Here is a 14,602-nt window from a genome sequence, read left to right on the forward strand (position 1 = left end):
CCTTCCTCCTCCTCCTCCTCCACCCCCCCCTTCCTCCTCCGCCCGCCCGCGGGGCCCCCCTCGCCTTCCCGCCCGCCCCTATTGTTCCGCCCCCGGCCTCCCGCCCTTCCCCTTCCCGCCCGCTCCCCTTTTCCCCTCAGTCGCCTCGCGCCTGCAGGTAAGCTTCAAAATTCTCCCTCCGCCCCCGGCTATAGCTTTCTTTCCACTCTTGCCATCTTTCTCTGCGGGCTCCGGTCCTCGTCACGAGCCCCGGCCTCGCGTAGTACCGCGTGAGCGCCTACCCCCTCAGTCTGCCTGGCCGGCCATTCACGCGAGGCCCTGGCTCAGACGCGGCCTAGTAGGCCTCGCGCAAGGCCTACCCCCCTCCCCCCGCCTTTTCCCGGTGGCGGCTGCGCAGGAGTCAAGGAGGGCGCGCGCGCGGTAGGGGGGGGCGGCGGTGGATTTGTTGGTTGAAGGGGGTTGGGGGAGGCGATGGCCGGCTTGCTGGCCGGGCGGGTGAGCGCGGCTCCCCGCGGGGGTCAGGCGCTGGCGCAGCCACACGAGGAGGCGCTACTAGCCCGGCCCCTCCCCCTGGATCGCAGCGCCCCCCCCCGACCGAACCGTTTATTTTTTTTCCCTTCTCTCTTTTCTAGTGGAGGGATGGGGGGGGCATTTTTTAATTGGAAAATGCTTGGATGACCGAGGGGAGGGGGGCTGCGGAGTTAAAGAAAGGGTAAACGGGCTCCCAGTTACCGAGTTATTCAGGACGTTTTCTCGGGGTAACGAATTTTGAAATTACAAAATGCCTGCCGGTATAGACCCAGGCCGAGCTATTTATAGAAGGGGTAATGGACTGCAGGATTAACAGCTGGATTTCTGGGATTGGGTACATTTATATTAACCTAGGCGGGAGAGAAATGACAGGGATTCTTGGATGTTTGGAGTTAGAAATGCACGTCTGTGCCTTAATCAAGAAATGGCTTTCTAATAGGTTTTTCAGTGTTCCTGCTCTTTTGAACTTGTGTTACTGTGGTATTTGAAAGTGATTCCAGTTACATTTGAGTGGGGATAAAGAGTTAAACTGCCAGTTTTTTTTTTTATCCATAGCTTATTAAAAAGTCATTCTTAAAGACGTAACGGTCTCCCTCGCCCCCCCCCCCCCCCAGCACTGTTGTTTTTCCCTGAGTGAAAAGTGTTGAATTCTGGGATTTTGCCAACAATTCTATTTTGACAATGGGGCAATGAGGTGCCTTGGGGATGCAAAGTCTGTCTTTTTAATAATCATATTTTGGAGGTAACCACAAGGCAGTTCGCCATATACAGAATGATCTGGCAGCAACTTAAACATTTTAAGTGTTTAGGGGATGGGCTTTGTGTTGGAACAAAATTAAAACAGTGGCTGGTTTGTGAAGGGGGAAACTTAGCTGAAGGAGAGATCATTGATGTTGACTTTTGAAGGGATGGTTACTAAAAATGTCACTGGTGAAATTTATCAACTTTGGAGAACCTTTTTAAAGCTAATGCTATTAGGTCCTAAGGAGGTATCATAGGAAAAGGTATATTCACAAACAAATTCTCTTTCTACGTTTGGTTAGTTATTCCAAGACAGAAATGTTAGGAATATTGTTTCAGACGATGGGTGGGGAAAGAGCTTTCTCTGTAGGAAAGGTTTATTCCTGCTGTTGCTTAAGACAACTATACAATAAATATTTAGCAGTAGTTTTATTTTCATTGTTTTCTTTGGAAGAAAATTTAAGATTTAATAGATTTGAATAAAGGTGGAGTGGTAACAAAGATTAATATGCAGAAGCAAGGCAGATTTTCAAATATGAGTGATTATCAAGTTGGGTCAGGAGAGGGGATGGGAGAAAGGACTCAGGATGTACTTAATGTATTGAGCCTTTTCCCAAAGGGGAATATGGAATCCCAGCCTTCATAGAAGGCTTTTCAGATAGTGCCATTTTCAGTGAGGTTGTTGATTTAAATCTTATTAAAATTATTTGGTGTCATCTATCAACATTTGAAATTGTAATGTGAGCTACCTCTAAATTTTTTTTTTTAATATAGAAATTGCTGCAAGTAAGAAAACTTAATGTGTCCTTTCTTGCTCTCAACCTGAGCGTGCTACTTAACAGGGAAGCAAAAGGTCATCTGTCTGTCTGTAGTTGATTAGTTTGAGGTCTGCCCTCATGATTTCCAGGTGTTTCTGTATCCTGTCGAATCTTATTCTGTTGAAGGACAACTGGTGCACGTTCAGCAGTTCCTTTGTAACCATTGCGGATTGAAGGAATCTTCCTCCTCCTCAGAGTCAGCGGAAACCTTACCATTAAGGACAGCAGACTGAAGAGTCTTTGCATACTCTATCAGAACCTGAGCTGTAAATGGTTGTCATTAGTGCAGTTGTGCTGGGTGTATACAAGCTTCTCAATGGATAGGCTGTCATATAAGGAAAAGAGTCAAAAAACATTTGTAACAGTGAAAGTGACTCTGGGAACTATTTCTCCTATTGTTTTCTCCCTCTGATTTTGGTCATGTTTGCATTTCAGTTTTTGGCTTCACCCCCACCAGTGACCAAAGACTTGACCACTCAAAGTCCAGCTCCCCAGAACACTGCTCGACATGGACACCGGTGTGATTGAAGGTGGATTAAATGTCACTCTCACCATCCGGCTACTTATGCATGGAAAGGTATGCACCAGCTTGGGAAATTGGGTCATAGTAACTGCTCGGGGAGAGGCCAGGAAGAGAGGGCATGCATCTTGGAGCTCATCAGATTAGCACTGTGGGGCATCTGGCTTTAGCAGTCTTCTCTATCAGAGTAGATGAGAGTGTAGTGGGAAAATGGACAGACTTTAGTAGGAAGCTCCACTGAGCAGGAAAAGCTTAACTAGAGGATGGAGCCAAAGACTCTCATACCTGGATAATAAGATTTTCCTCATCGAGGTTGGTGTAGCTTGTGATAAATAGATAACCTCTGCCAAGACAATTTTGGGAAACTATACAGATTTGGTACTTCAAAAAATAAGTTATGTTAAACACAGAATAGTATTTGATTATTTCTGAATCATTATTCCTTCAGTATTCTTTGGTACCTTCAGTTCTGTTTTGAGCAAAGAAGAGAGTAAGCCTCCCTACTCTTCTTCCTAATAAATCTGAGTTTTTCCATTGTTTTGGACAGTTAAAAATTCCTTTTTAATATGAACACTTGAGTTTCCTCTTATTTGACGCTAGTTTTCTCCATTGCAGGAAGTTGGCAGTATCATCGGAAAGGTAAGACTGTTTCACTTCAACTCTAATTACTATTTAGTTAGTCTTGGTTGAAACAGCAGTTGGAGCTCATTCTTGACTTTTCCTCTTACAGAAAGGAGAATCAGTTAAGAAGATGCGTGAGGAGGTGAGTTATAGGGGGCTGGGATGGGGGGGCTAGTTTAAGGGTTGTTAAAAGCCCTTAAAGGCAAAATTTTTATTTAATGAGCAATTAGAAGGAATCAATACTCCTATCTGGTGTTTTTCTGGCCTGGTTATTTGTAATCACATAATATGCTGGGAAATGTAGTTCCAGAAAGCCTCAATTCATTCAAGCTTTAAGGCAGCTTCTGTAGTGTTGAGGGCAAACATGAGCAATGTTTGAAATCCGAAATTGGCTTGTGTTAAGATCATGCGTATAGGTAGCTTCCTTGGTCATCTTATTTGGGAGGGGCTGTGTAATCTGTATATGCTCAGACCTTTTTGTCTGTTAACCTCTTGGCTTTGTTTTTTTAATCCAGAGTGGTGCACGTATCAACATCTCAGAAGGGAATTGTCCTGAGAGAATTATCACTTTGGCTGGACCCACTAATGCCATCTTCAAAGCCTTTGCTATGATCATTGACAAACTGGAAGAGGTTCGTTTTCACTCATTCCCCCCCTGAATCTTCATTTTAAAGTGCTTCTAGATAGCTTAGTGATTTTTCTAAGAGCTTTCTAAATTGAAGGCCAGACTGGATCATAAATCTGTAAATGGGTCCTTTACAAACCTCCTCTTCAGTGTTCCCAAAATTTAACCGTAAGTCACTTGAATCGTTAAAAGGACTAGCTTGACTATTACTGAGGACTCAATGTAAAAAAAAAAAAAAAAAAAGTGTGAAAACCCATTTTTTATTTTTATTTTTTGACCAGTAGTTTTGAAGGTATGATGGTATTGCATTGGTAAACTTCACGTCCTCTAATTTATAGTTGAATGAACTTAAATAAATGTGCTTTTGTTAGGTGCCCTGATGAACACTAATACATGCCATAAATAACATATCTTTCAACCTTGGGTGCAGTTGGGATTTTTAAGAAATTCAGTCTGATAACTTTGTGTCAGAGCTATACTTGGAGGAAGAGAATATCTTTTATAGGTTTTCAGAAGAAAATTATCAATGCCATAAGTTTTTTGGCAGAAGGAAGTTTTGTTTTTGTTTCTTTTGTTCACCAAGGTCCCTCAACCTTCAGATACTCTACAACCATTGCCCTAGGTCTTCAGCCTCCTCCCCCTCTTCAGTAATGCTGCTAATCATGCCTTTGACACCACAGGCAGAGGAGAGCTATTGGCTGCTGCTTGGTTGGTGGTTGGATACTTAATGGTGCCTGAAATTTTATCCTGGCCAAGATCAGAAATGTTATCTTTTGACCTGCAAGGCCCTGCTAATCCAGAGCTTGAAGCTTAAAAAACATTCAGAAAATTTATTCATACTTTAACATGTCCTTCACTTCAGGGGCTTATGTTTAAGCACTTTTCAGGTCTAGCTACTACATAGAGATTAGGCTGAGAAGTGATGTTTAAACCACTTAATCTTCAGAGGGCTAAATTTAACTAGGTTAAAACCATGACTTTTTGGAAGTAGCATATTATGGGAAAGACAGTGGGCTTTGGAGCCAATACAGTCTTTTAATTTCAAATCTACAGCTTTTTAGATGTGATTGGGACGAGTACTTGGCCTCAGTTTCATTGTTTGTATAATGGTGATTTTACCAAGAAATTAAAACAAATAGAAACACTTGCTTAATCTTTCTAATTTTTCTAAGAGAACAGAATTGGTTATTTGAATTTGGGGTTGCATTGTTTCATCTGAATGTTTTAATTTTGACTTTGATATTGTTTCCCTTTACAGTCAATTCTGATTTCCAAAACAGTCACTTTTCTTCTTCCATGAAAGAAACTGTATTTAGGGATAATCAGAGGAAGTTTATAGGTGTTTTTATCTTTAAGGAAATAGTTGTTTTGGGGGTGGAGGGGGTAATATTTGAACTTTTGTTGATGGTAGATCATGACTGAAACGTCCCTTAAAAGGTTAAACGGTTCTTTTATAGCAGTTGTGGGTCCCAGGGATCTGCTTAAACTTAGATTCTTGTGTTCTCATTTCTTTTTGAAGGACATCAGCAGCTCTATGACCAATAGCACAGCTGCCAGTAGACCCCCAGTAACCCTGAGGCTGGTGGTCCCTGCTAGTCAGTGTGGCTCTCTCATTGGGAAAGGTGGTTGCAAGATCAAGGAAATACGAGAGGTTGGTGACTTTTGTCGTCTTGAAAATGTTAATTATTCTAAATGTGGCTTTCTCTGTTAATAGCTCTTAGTATGGCTTGGAAAAGTTAACGTTTGCAATGAAGGTTGTTATCAAAGTAGTAGTCCTAGACGATTATGATTTGTGTATTGGGAAGAAAAGTATTACACAGTTGACACGTGTATATAAATAATGTGTAGGATGGTTTTTGTTTTTGTTTTTTGGTTTTGTTTTTACAATTCATATATCTTAACAGTAAGAAGGTTAACCTGAATTTCTGTTGCATATGATCTGTTTCCATTTTTCATTTGGCAACTTTTCCATGAGACTATATGCTTTTTGTGTGTGTGTGAAGAGATTAGAGTTTGATATGGAATGACAGCAAATATTTTCCTTGGCCAAACACCTAAATAGCAAGGGGAAAACAGGAAAGTATATTAGGATGTAGTTGTAATCCTGCTCCCTTTTAGGCTGGAATTTACATTGAATTACAGAAGCTTTTAATAGTATCTGGGAGTTACTAAATTGGATATTGGAATGAAATTTGAATGGCTTCTAAAGGAGTTTTTGGGATCATATTGTGCATGCCAGAAGAGCAGGGATTTTGGTTTTGTTTGATGTATTCCAAGCAACCTGGAATGGTGCCTGGTGCATAGAAGGGGCGTTATATAAATATTTGTTTAATAAAAGAATGAAAAGTGGGTGATATTTGTGGGGACTTTGATGGCTTATGAAGCTGTCATTAGCTGAAAGAAAACTATCTAGTAGGACCTTTTTCTTGAGAGCAGCTTAAATTTAGGCTGTTACTGACTTCCAGAGGCTAATTTATTTATAACTGTGATTAAACAGTCCTATCTGGAATAAGGGAAGAGTGGGAAGGGAGGATAAAAAGGGTAAAATAGGAAATGGGATAAGTATCGCTGCTGCAGAATTACTGCTTGGGGAATTGGAAGAGCATGAATCGTTTTTCTCTGATTTTTAAAAATTTTCTTTCTACCCCAAAGAGTACAGGGGCTCAGGTCCAGGTGGCAGGGGATATGCTCCCCAACTCAACTGAGCGGGCCATCACTATTGCTGGCATTCCGCAATCCATCATTGAGTGTGTGAAACAGATCTGCGTGGTCATGTTGGAGGTAAGCCCTCAGGCTCATGCTGAGAATGGGGGGAGGGTGATTCTAGGGAGACAGACTGATCTATATTTAGTAAGACTAGAATTAGGTGAAGCTGTTAGAAGCCTCCAGTGGGGGTGGGGAAGAGGTTCCATGAGTTCATATTCCCCCCCTCCCCCTTTTCTTATAGTCTGAGCAAAAATAGAAACTGTTAAGCAGCCGTGATCTTTTGGTTTACAGCAATTCTAGCAGGGTTGGTAGGGGAAGATTCACTACTTGGTCTGAGTGGACAAAACATGTAACTGGGTTCCAGAGAAACTGAGTTAAGTTGCCTTTTGGATTACAGTATTTTGGCTATGTGCAACTTTGATGTATTCTTCAAATTAATTTCCATGTTTTAAGACAGGATTATATTCAAAATATTTCTATATGAAAAAAAACTTAACTGTGATGGTGTTTATGAATAACTTGTGAGGTCCTGGTAGTATATGCTATCCAGTTAAAACAAGAATAGCAAAATTAAGGGAAAATAAAACATTTAGAACTGCCATTGAGATGTTCCTATATTCGTGAGAAAAGAATTTTCAAGTAGAATTTAGGAAAATGTTGATTGAACCTTTGAACTACTTACCGTGTATATTTCTCCAGGCATAATATTTGTGTACTTTATTTCATTTCCTGTTTAGGCCAAAATGTAAGATCCTAAATTACCAACTTCATATATACACATAGAGGTTTGTCACGTTCATTAGTTTTATTTGAAAACATGGAAATAATGCGTAAATTATTACAGGGGAATCTGCCTTGATGAGAATTAGTGTGAGCTGTGTAGTCCACGGACCCATCTTACTGCTTTAAAGGCAAATAACTGCAGATGATTTGAGATTAGATCTAGCCAGAGACAACGTTGGTAGGTGAGGGGATGGAAATTAATACAGTTTTTAATATAACTGACCTGTGTGAGCTTAAGCCACACAGCTGAAGCAGCTTTGAAACCTTATCTCTTTTTGTTTTTTTCCCCTCTGACTCTCTCCCAGTCCCCCCCGAAGGGCGTGACCATCCCGTACCGGCCCAAGCCGTCCAGTTCTCCAGTCATCTTTGCAGGTGGTCAGGTAAGAAAATTCTTATTGGTGGGCTACAATGAACAAGGATTATATTTGAAATGTAAACTTTGCCAGCAGCACACCAGGCCACTCTGCATGCTTGCTGAAACCTATACTCTGGCCATAGTTTGACCTGCTTTTAGTTTTATTTTTTGTACTGGAGAAAGCTCTGAATGCCAAGCTCTTAATTTTTAGCAGGCAATGGGAGTTTTGTAGGCACTCGGAAGAGGTAATTTACTTGGTAATTTAAGGTGGGTTGGGTTAGAAGAAAGGGTTAAATTGCCTTGGTGTCACTACTTCTCTCCCTTCCTCCCCACCCCATCCATGCTTTTTTATGTGTGGGGTGTTCTTTAGAGGTCTGAATAAAAGTAGCAAAGAATTGGACCTCTGAAGGAGATTCTGGATGGTGGTCTCAAAATTGGGGGGTTCCTAAACTTGAGTGTCCTACAAACTTCCCCTCCCCCCCCACCTCACCTCCCCTACTCCTACCCCTTCACTCCCAAACTCCAGTGTGTTGTTCCCCCCAGACTCTTAACCTCATAAGCTGGTTTGAACCCACATGGCATAACTGAAACCAGCCCGGGGTAAGGGTTCAGTGTGCAAGAATAGAAGGGGGAGAGCATGTTGGGCTGTGGTGCTATGACCTTTGGTGTTAGAGTAAGAACACCAAAGCACCCCCTTGGCCTCTTTCTACTTCACCCACCTAAACTCTTGATCTTTGGCATATGGTTTATTCTGAAGTTAGATTTTTATGACAAGAGCACGGGTTAGACCCATGGTAGTTTTGTGCTTTGTTGTTAGTATTTGAGGAGTAGGTAGGTCAGTTTTCTAAATGTTGGGGTTCAGGTTGAAATAGTGACCTTCAATTTGGTGGCTGCCTAAGCAAGCAAGTACATTGTTCAAAATGCCTTTTCCCAATGAGGGGCTGGCCTGTTACAAGCACACTTAATTAGTTCCATCTTGTGTTTGAATTGGGGGAAGCCTAAACGAAGTCCATCCCATTCACATTCTATTTTGAGTTGGCATAAAACTGAGCAAGAATTTGGGGACTTAGTTTGTCATGTGCTTCTGGGAGCTTTCACAAGAAATTAATCATGTCACAGTATTACCTTGAGACAGTTTAGTACCTTGCTTTATAGACACTGGATTGGTCAAAGGGTTCCGATAGTCTGGATAGTCAGGCAGGATAAACAAAGGCCCAGAGTCAGTATAGTATAGCAAGGAGGCTTAGCCTTAGGAGTTTTCCCTTCTCCCCAGGAACTCCATGTTCCTGCTCTTCTGGATTCTTCCACTCCCATTTGGGATTGTAAAGAGTCCCATGCTGCATAGCAGCAGTTCTCTCTATAACTCTTCATTTCCCTTTCCTTTCCTCCTCTTTCCACCTCCCCCTTCTTACCTCTTTGCTTCCCCCCACCCTCCCCCACCCTTTATTCAGTTGACCACCCTCTAAAGGCTTGCAGCTTCTTTCATGAGTGGCCCTTATTATTCCCACGGGCCTTTTTAAATGGACCCATTTATGCAACGTCCACAGATGGACCTGTATCTTTTGTTCCTTTGTGACAAAAGTGGGCTCTATAGGGGTTCAACTTAATCCCACAGTGACCAGTAGCTGGCATCAGCTCTGTTGCCCCACCCCTTCATTCTTACTGAAAATAGCCCAATTGTGCAGTGTGATACCTGCCACAAGGTAACTTTTTTTTTTAAATTCACTGATTGCAGCTCGTTTCAAATTGTGTCGTGAGCTCCTTTTTAAAGGAAAAGAAAAAATTAAACAACTTTTTTTGTGTGAATTTCATGCTGGTGACAAGGTGCCGGATTGACAGCCCTGGAGACTGAAATCCTCTATTTATCCACAGGACAGGTACAGCACAGGCAGCGACAGTGCGAGCTTTCCCCACACCACCCCGTCCATGTGCCTCAACCCTGACCTGGAGGGACCACCTCTAGAGGTGAGAGGGGATGTTCAGTCTCCAAGGCTCACTCAATCCTTCCGCCTCAGCCGAGACTGCCAACACGCGGGGGGCCAGTGGCGCTGGTGATTTTTGTGCTGTGGACACCACCTGTCCACGGGGACCTGGACTGACCCCCCCCACCTCATTTCACACAGGCCGCGTAGCCCACCAGATGGTAACACCAACTCTTTTTTTTCTTTTTTTTTCCTTTTTTTTCCTTTTTTTTTTTCCTTTTTTTTTTTTCCTTTTTTTGTTGTTCAACCCTTCTTCCCCATCTCCCACTCTTCCTATCCCATTTTCACCTTCCCACCCCCCACCTGGGTGCACTTTTGGGGGTACTGGCCACTGTGATGTGAAAAGCTTCACATCCTGTTAACCAGCCACTCCTTCCCCTCCCTTCCTGTTCCTCCTTGTCCCCCACCCCATTGCCCTGAAGACCCAGCTCCCTTTTCGGAGGTTATGGTGTGGGGGGAGGAGGGTGTAGTGGGAGCTGCAAGTCCCTTTTATGGAGTGGGAGGTGGGAGAAGGTGCAGGATTTAGAACACAGTGATTTATTTTATTTATTTGTGTTCCTGTGATCAGCTCCCTAGTGTTAGGGATTAAACTAGCTTCTAGTGCACTTAAGGTCTTTAGGCAGATGTAGGAAAAAATTAGATAGGGAAAGGGAAGTGTTATAGAACATGCTGTATAGGTTTATGCAGTTACAAACATTCATGTCACCATGATTGGCATAAGGGTTGGGGTGGTTGAGGGAAGAGACCATTTTCCTCCTAGGCTGTCTTGTACAGAGGGAGAAAGGGGGCTTGGTCAATCGAGGCATTCCTTAATCCACTTCCCACCTTTTCATTAAGAAACAAATGTGTATTTTGCCTTTGATTGCAGGGAACTTGGCTCCCTTCATAGGCCTCCTGGAATAAGTCATCATATTTAGGTTTCAAAGAAAGCCAACTCAGGTCTGACTGTATTTGTGAGATACCATCTACTGCCTCAATCTGTGGCCTCCCCCATCTTTAGTTCAACTCTGGCTTCCTGGCTAGTTGAAATCTGTCTCCCCCTCTCCCTCTGGGTGGCTGTCCCTGATTGGTTTTTTTTAATAGGAACTGTTTTCCTCCTTTTGTAGGCCTATACCATTCAAGGACAGTATGCCATTCCACAGCCAGATGTAAGTTTTGTTTTCACTTCTTGTTTTGAAAAGTTCCCTTTCCCATCCAAAGTTGTCTCACTCTTTCTTCCACATAGGCAGAAGTGAGTTGGGTCTTAAGCATATGGAGTATTGTTTTCCTCACAAGGTGAACCCCATCTTTTGGCCCTTAAATGATCTGTAATCAGGGCATAGTAGCACCTTGTTTGCCTTCTAATAATATAATCACTGGAAATTATAATCCAGCAAATTATTAGATTCTATTTTATCCTGTTTTCCAGATTACTGTGTCTAAAAAAGAAATGTTCTGTGGTGTATTATCATTTGTTATTCCAGGGCACAGTCTAAATTGACAGTGGACTGACTGCATCTCTTCATGGAGTCCTTTCTGTGGGGGAGGAGTGGGAGGTTGGGTTTGCCCTTGCGTACTGTACTCCTCAATTTGAGGTGACAATTTAAAAAGCATCTGGAGGGGTGGAAAAGGGGCTTATTTACACAGGGAAGAATAAGAAGCTGAATATTTGGGAATTCAACTCCATAAAACCTTTCTTGCCACTAAAAACTCCCACTTAAAAGTGCTGGTATTCAGATTTCTTTAAAGGGCATTTTCTTTCTGCACTTTTCTCTATCATTACTAACCCTTTCAGGTGCTGAGCATTAGACTTGGGAATTTGGGTTTGGTTCTTGGTTAGTGTTTGGCCCACGAGAGAAAGTAGCCTTGAGGAGGGATTGTTGTAGAACTGCCAGGGTAGTGTATATATAGGTGAAGAAGAAAAGCTGTAGAAATCTTTTGGTGAGGGGGTGCTGAGTCCAGTTTGGTTTCATTTTAATCTTTCTCCTCCTTGCAGTCTCCCTGCCCCCTCATCTCCTTCCCCCCTCCTGATAATGACAGAACCCTGCATGGTGTGTTTCCCTAGCACCACTGCACAGTTTGTTTACCTAGCCTGTCTGTGCTTGTCCCTGGGGCAACTGTTGCAATGGCTGCAAACACCTTCATTAAGTAGCCCACAAGGGGATGGTTGTTGGGCAGGTGCTGCTGCTTTTCTTTCACACACCCAAAATACATTCATTCTCTTTACTGTGCCCTTTCTATTTCTAACCCTTACCTTCATATTTTGCCCCATCCCCAGGATTGTGGTATAAGCCCCATCCTATGTTGTATTTTGAGTAGTAGAGTCAACTTTGGGGATCAGGAGCTCTGCGTTTTCAAATTTGAATGTGCGTGAGCCCTGGCTCTCTTACTCTTCTAATGCCAACCTCTCCTGTTTCCTCCCTGCAGTTGACCAAGCTGCACCAGTTGGCAATGCAACAGTCTCATTTTCCCATGACGCATGGCAACACCGGATTCAGTGGTATGGATACCTCAGTGTTTATTTCTGTAAGGTGTAGTGCAAGACAGAGGCCAGCCCCAAGGTCTCAGTTTGACATCTGTTTAAAACATACTTCGTTACCCAGCATCCTGCTGGTTTAAACTTGCCTGTCTTCTATCGCTAAACTGAAAGAGGTAATGTGTTTGTTAACTTGGTTTTCATTTGGGGTGAGTTATTCTAATAAAAAATAAAATAAAAAAAGGCCCTGGAAGGTTTGGGGTGAGGTCTGGGGATGCTTGTCAGGCAAAGGGTAGGCTGATATTTCTTCTAACCCATCCTCACTGCTGCCCCTTTGATCTGATTGGCACCCCCTTTCTCTCCACCAGCTATTCACAGATCTGGGTAGAGAATCCATTTGTGCCAAATTGTGTAGTTGTTTTTGTTTTGTTTTGTTTTTGGGGTTTTTTTTTTCTGTATAAGGAATAACTTGTCCGATAGGGTTAGGATGAGACCACCAAACTCATTTTCACTTGTATCTTAACAGGCATTGAATCCAGCTCTCCAGAGGTGAAAGGCTATTGGGGTAATGATTAAAAAAAAAAATCTGTAGTATTCTACTGTTATATTAATAAACTGGTGGGAGTCTTGTTTCACTGCCCATGACATACCAGCAACATGCACATGGCAGAAAGGAGCTGAGAGAGCAAAGGGGTGGGCCTGGTGCCCCTGAGGGTCCCTTGATGGATCTGGCCAACCCCCTTCTAAAAATGTTGAGTTTAGCAGCCACAGCTGAGAGCAAGACTAGCTTTGAGAGTTAGCCAGCTGACCTGGTTGGGTCCAGATGTCAGTATTATTGATGGGTATGAGTGTTTGCTAATGGGATTTTTTTCTTTTTCTTTGGAAAACAAAATAAAAACCAGAACAAATTACTGAGCAATTGAGCAAAAGACAGGGAATAAATCTGGAGAAATAAACTTTCCTCACCTGGCTGCCATTTCATTCTCTCTGACCTTCAAGTGTAGGTTAGGATTGGGGGAGGTGTTAATCTGATACAGGTATATTTAAAGCAACTCTGCATGTGTGCCAAAAGTCCATGGTACCCAGTAACAGGCATGATATTGGCACTGGTGCTAGTGAGCATCAGGTGAGATAAAATTGGAACACAACAGCAGCAGGAAATCCTAAGCAGAAAAGGGGAGCAGTGCAGAAGGACTTGGTTAGATTTTGGTCCTTTTTGAGTATACTACATTCCCTTGCCCCTTGCTTCCATCCCCTTATATGCTAATAGGCTGGGCTTTGCAGGAAATGGCATGAAATCAGCTCTTCTGAGTGTACAGAGGAACCTTTCCAGCATTATTTCTGTACCCTTTCCCCCTCTTTCCTCTTTGGAGGCTTCCAAGTTAGTGATGAATCCCAACAGCCAATGCTGGGTTTCCAGTTTGTTTCCTTCTGTTAGGTTAATGTGCAAATCAGTGGGGGGTTTGTATGCTTTGCATTGAACTTCCTTGCTCTCTTCTGTCTTTTAGCAGGTTTGGATGCATCTGCTCAGACTACTTCTCATGAACTCACCATTCCAAACGATGTAAGTATAGTTAATAGGGTTTCATGGGATAAAAAAGAGTGTTGATGCAGTGTCATGCCACTTACAAGACCTAGGGAAGAAAATGGGTTTTTTTAAAAAGATCCCAAATTAAAAAATTTAAAGTATGTAGAATCTGAATAAAAACTGATGGAGAAAATTGATAACACTATTGTGTTGAGGTTTCATGAGGCAGAAAGAACCTTTTTGTTTCAGATAGAATACCCCATTGGCCTTGGCTTCTTGTATAATCTGAAGCCTTATACTTAAAGCAGCAGTTGAATGTTCTGTGTTGTCTAGCATAATAGTCACTAACCACATGTGGCTGTTTAAATTGTGAGAATAATAAAATAATAACCTCAGTTTCTCAGTCTCACTATCTACATTAAATGTGTTCAGTATCACGTTATTAGTGTACAGTATCAGACAGTATGAATGGAGACCCAAGTTTTTACTTTTTTCTGAAGGAAAAGCATTCGAAATTAGCCAGAATTCTTACCAGTGTATGAAAATGGTAATCATAGCAGGATGAATTTGGCATCTTTGTTGCCAAAAACTAGAGACCTTTATTGTCCCTTGCCATGATAAACTGGTTTGTTACGATGTTGCCTGTTTTATTTTGTCTAGTTAGTACCCTGAGGAAATAAGCTGATGCTACTAGGGAGTCAGTCAGCTGAGAGTTGGCTCTGACCTGTTAGTGGTCAGACAAAACAATAGGGCACAAGTTGAGATGCAGTCTATAACTCAAGTTTTTAAATCAGGAGTGAGTAGAGATTGTAGAATGCAGATAGTAGTTTCTGTTCCCATTATCGTGGACTAGAGCTATAAAAGGCTGGAGGGGTAGGATGGAATTCTTGGACCTAGCCATGCAATTCTTAATTTGGTGTGCCTTGTTTTTTTTCCT

At 42.4% G+C, this 14,602-nt stretch overlaps 1 protein-coding gene across 25 annotated transcripts in view; it reads left to right on the forward strand.

Annotated features, from left to right (window-relative positions):
* PCBP2 (poly(rC) binding protein 2) overlaps positions 1–14,602 on the forward strand; it is a 21,417-nt gene continuing 6,815 nt past the window's right edge. Inside the window, exons 1-13 of one of the 25 annotated variants that reach the window (XM_027036292.2) lie at positions 1–157; positions 2,526–2,667; positions 3,226–3,249; positions 3,341–3,373; positions 3,747–3,863; positions 5,376–5,507; positions 6,509–6,637; positions 7,651–7,725; positions 9,573–9,665; positions 10,789–10,830; positions 12,089–12,161; positions 12,664–12,702; positions 13,646–13,701. In XM_027036292.2, the coding sequence (XP_026892093.1) occupies positions 2,599–2,667; positions 3,226–3,249; positions 3,341–3,373; positions 3,747–3,863; positions 5,376–5,507; positions 6,509–6,637; positions 7,651–7,725; positions 9,573–9,665; positions 10,789–10,830; positions 12,089–12,161; positions 12,664–12,702; positions 13,646–13,701 (882 nt within the window). In that variant the 5' untranslated portion in view covers positions 1–157; positions 2,526–2,598. Of the gene's footprint in view, positions 158–619; positions 759–2,525; positions 2,668–3,225; positions 3,250–3,340; positions 3,374–3,746; positions 3,864–5,375; positions 5,508–6,508; positions 6,638–7,637; positions 7,726–9,572; positions 9,666–10,788; positions 10,831–12,088; positions 12,162–12,663; positions 12,703–13,645; positions 13,702–14,602 lie in introns of those variants that run through there. The other 24 variants (XM_053226300.1, XM_053226302.1, XM_027036306.2 and 21 more) reach the window with 24 other exon arrangements.

Source organism: Acinonyx jubatus, chromosome B4, assembly GCF_027475565.1.
Source record: "Acinonyx jubatus isolate Ajub_Pintada_27869175 chromosome B4, VMU_Ajub_asm_v1.0, whole genome shotgun sequence".
In the NCBI taxonomy this organism is placed as follows: domain Eukaryota; kingdom Metazoa; phylum Chordata; class Mammalia; order Carnivora; family Felidae; genus Acinonyx; species Acinonyx jubatus.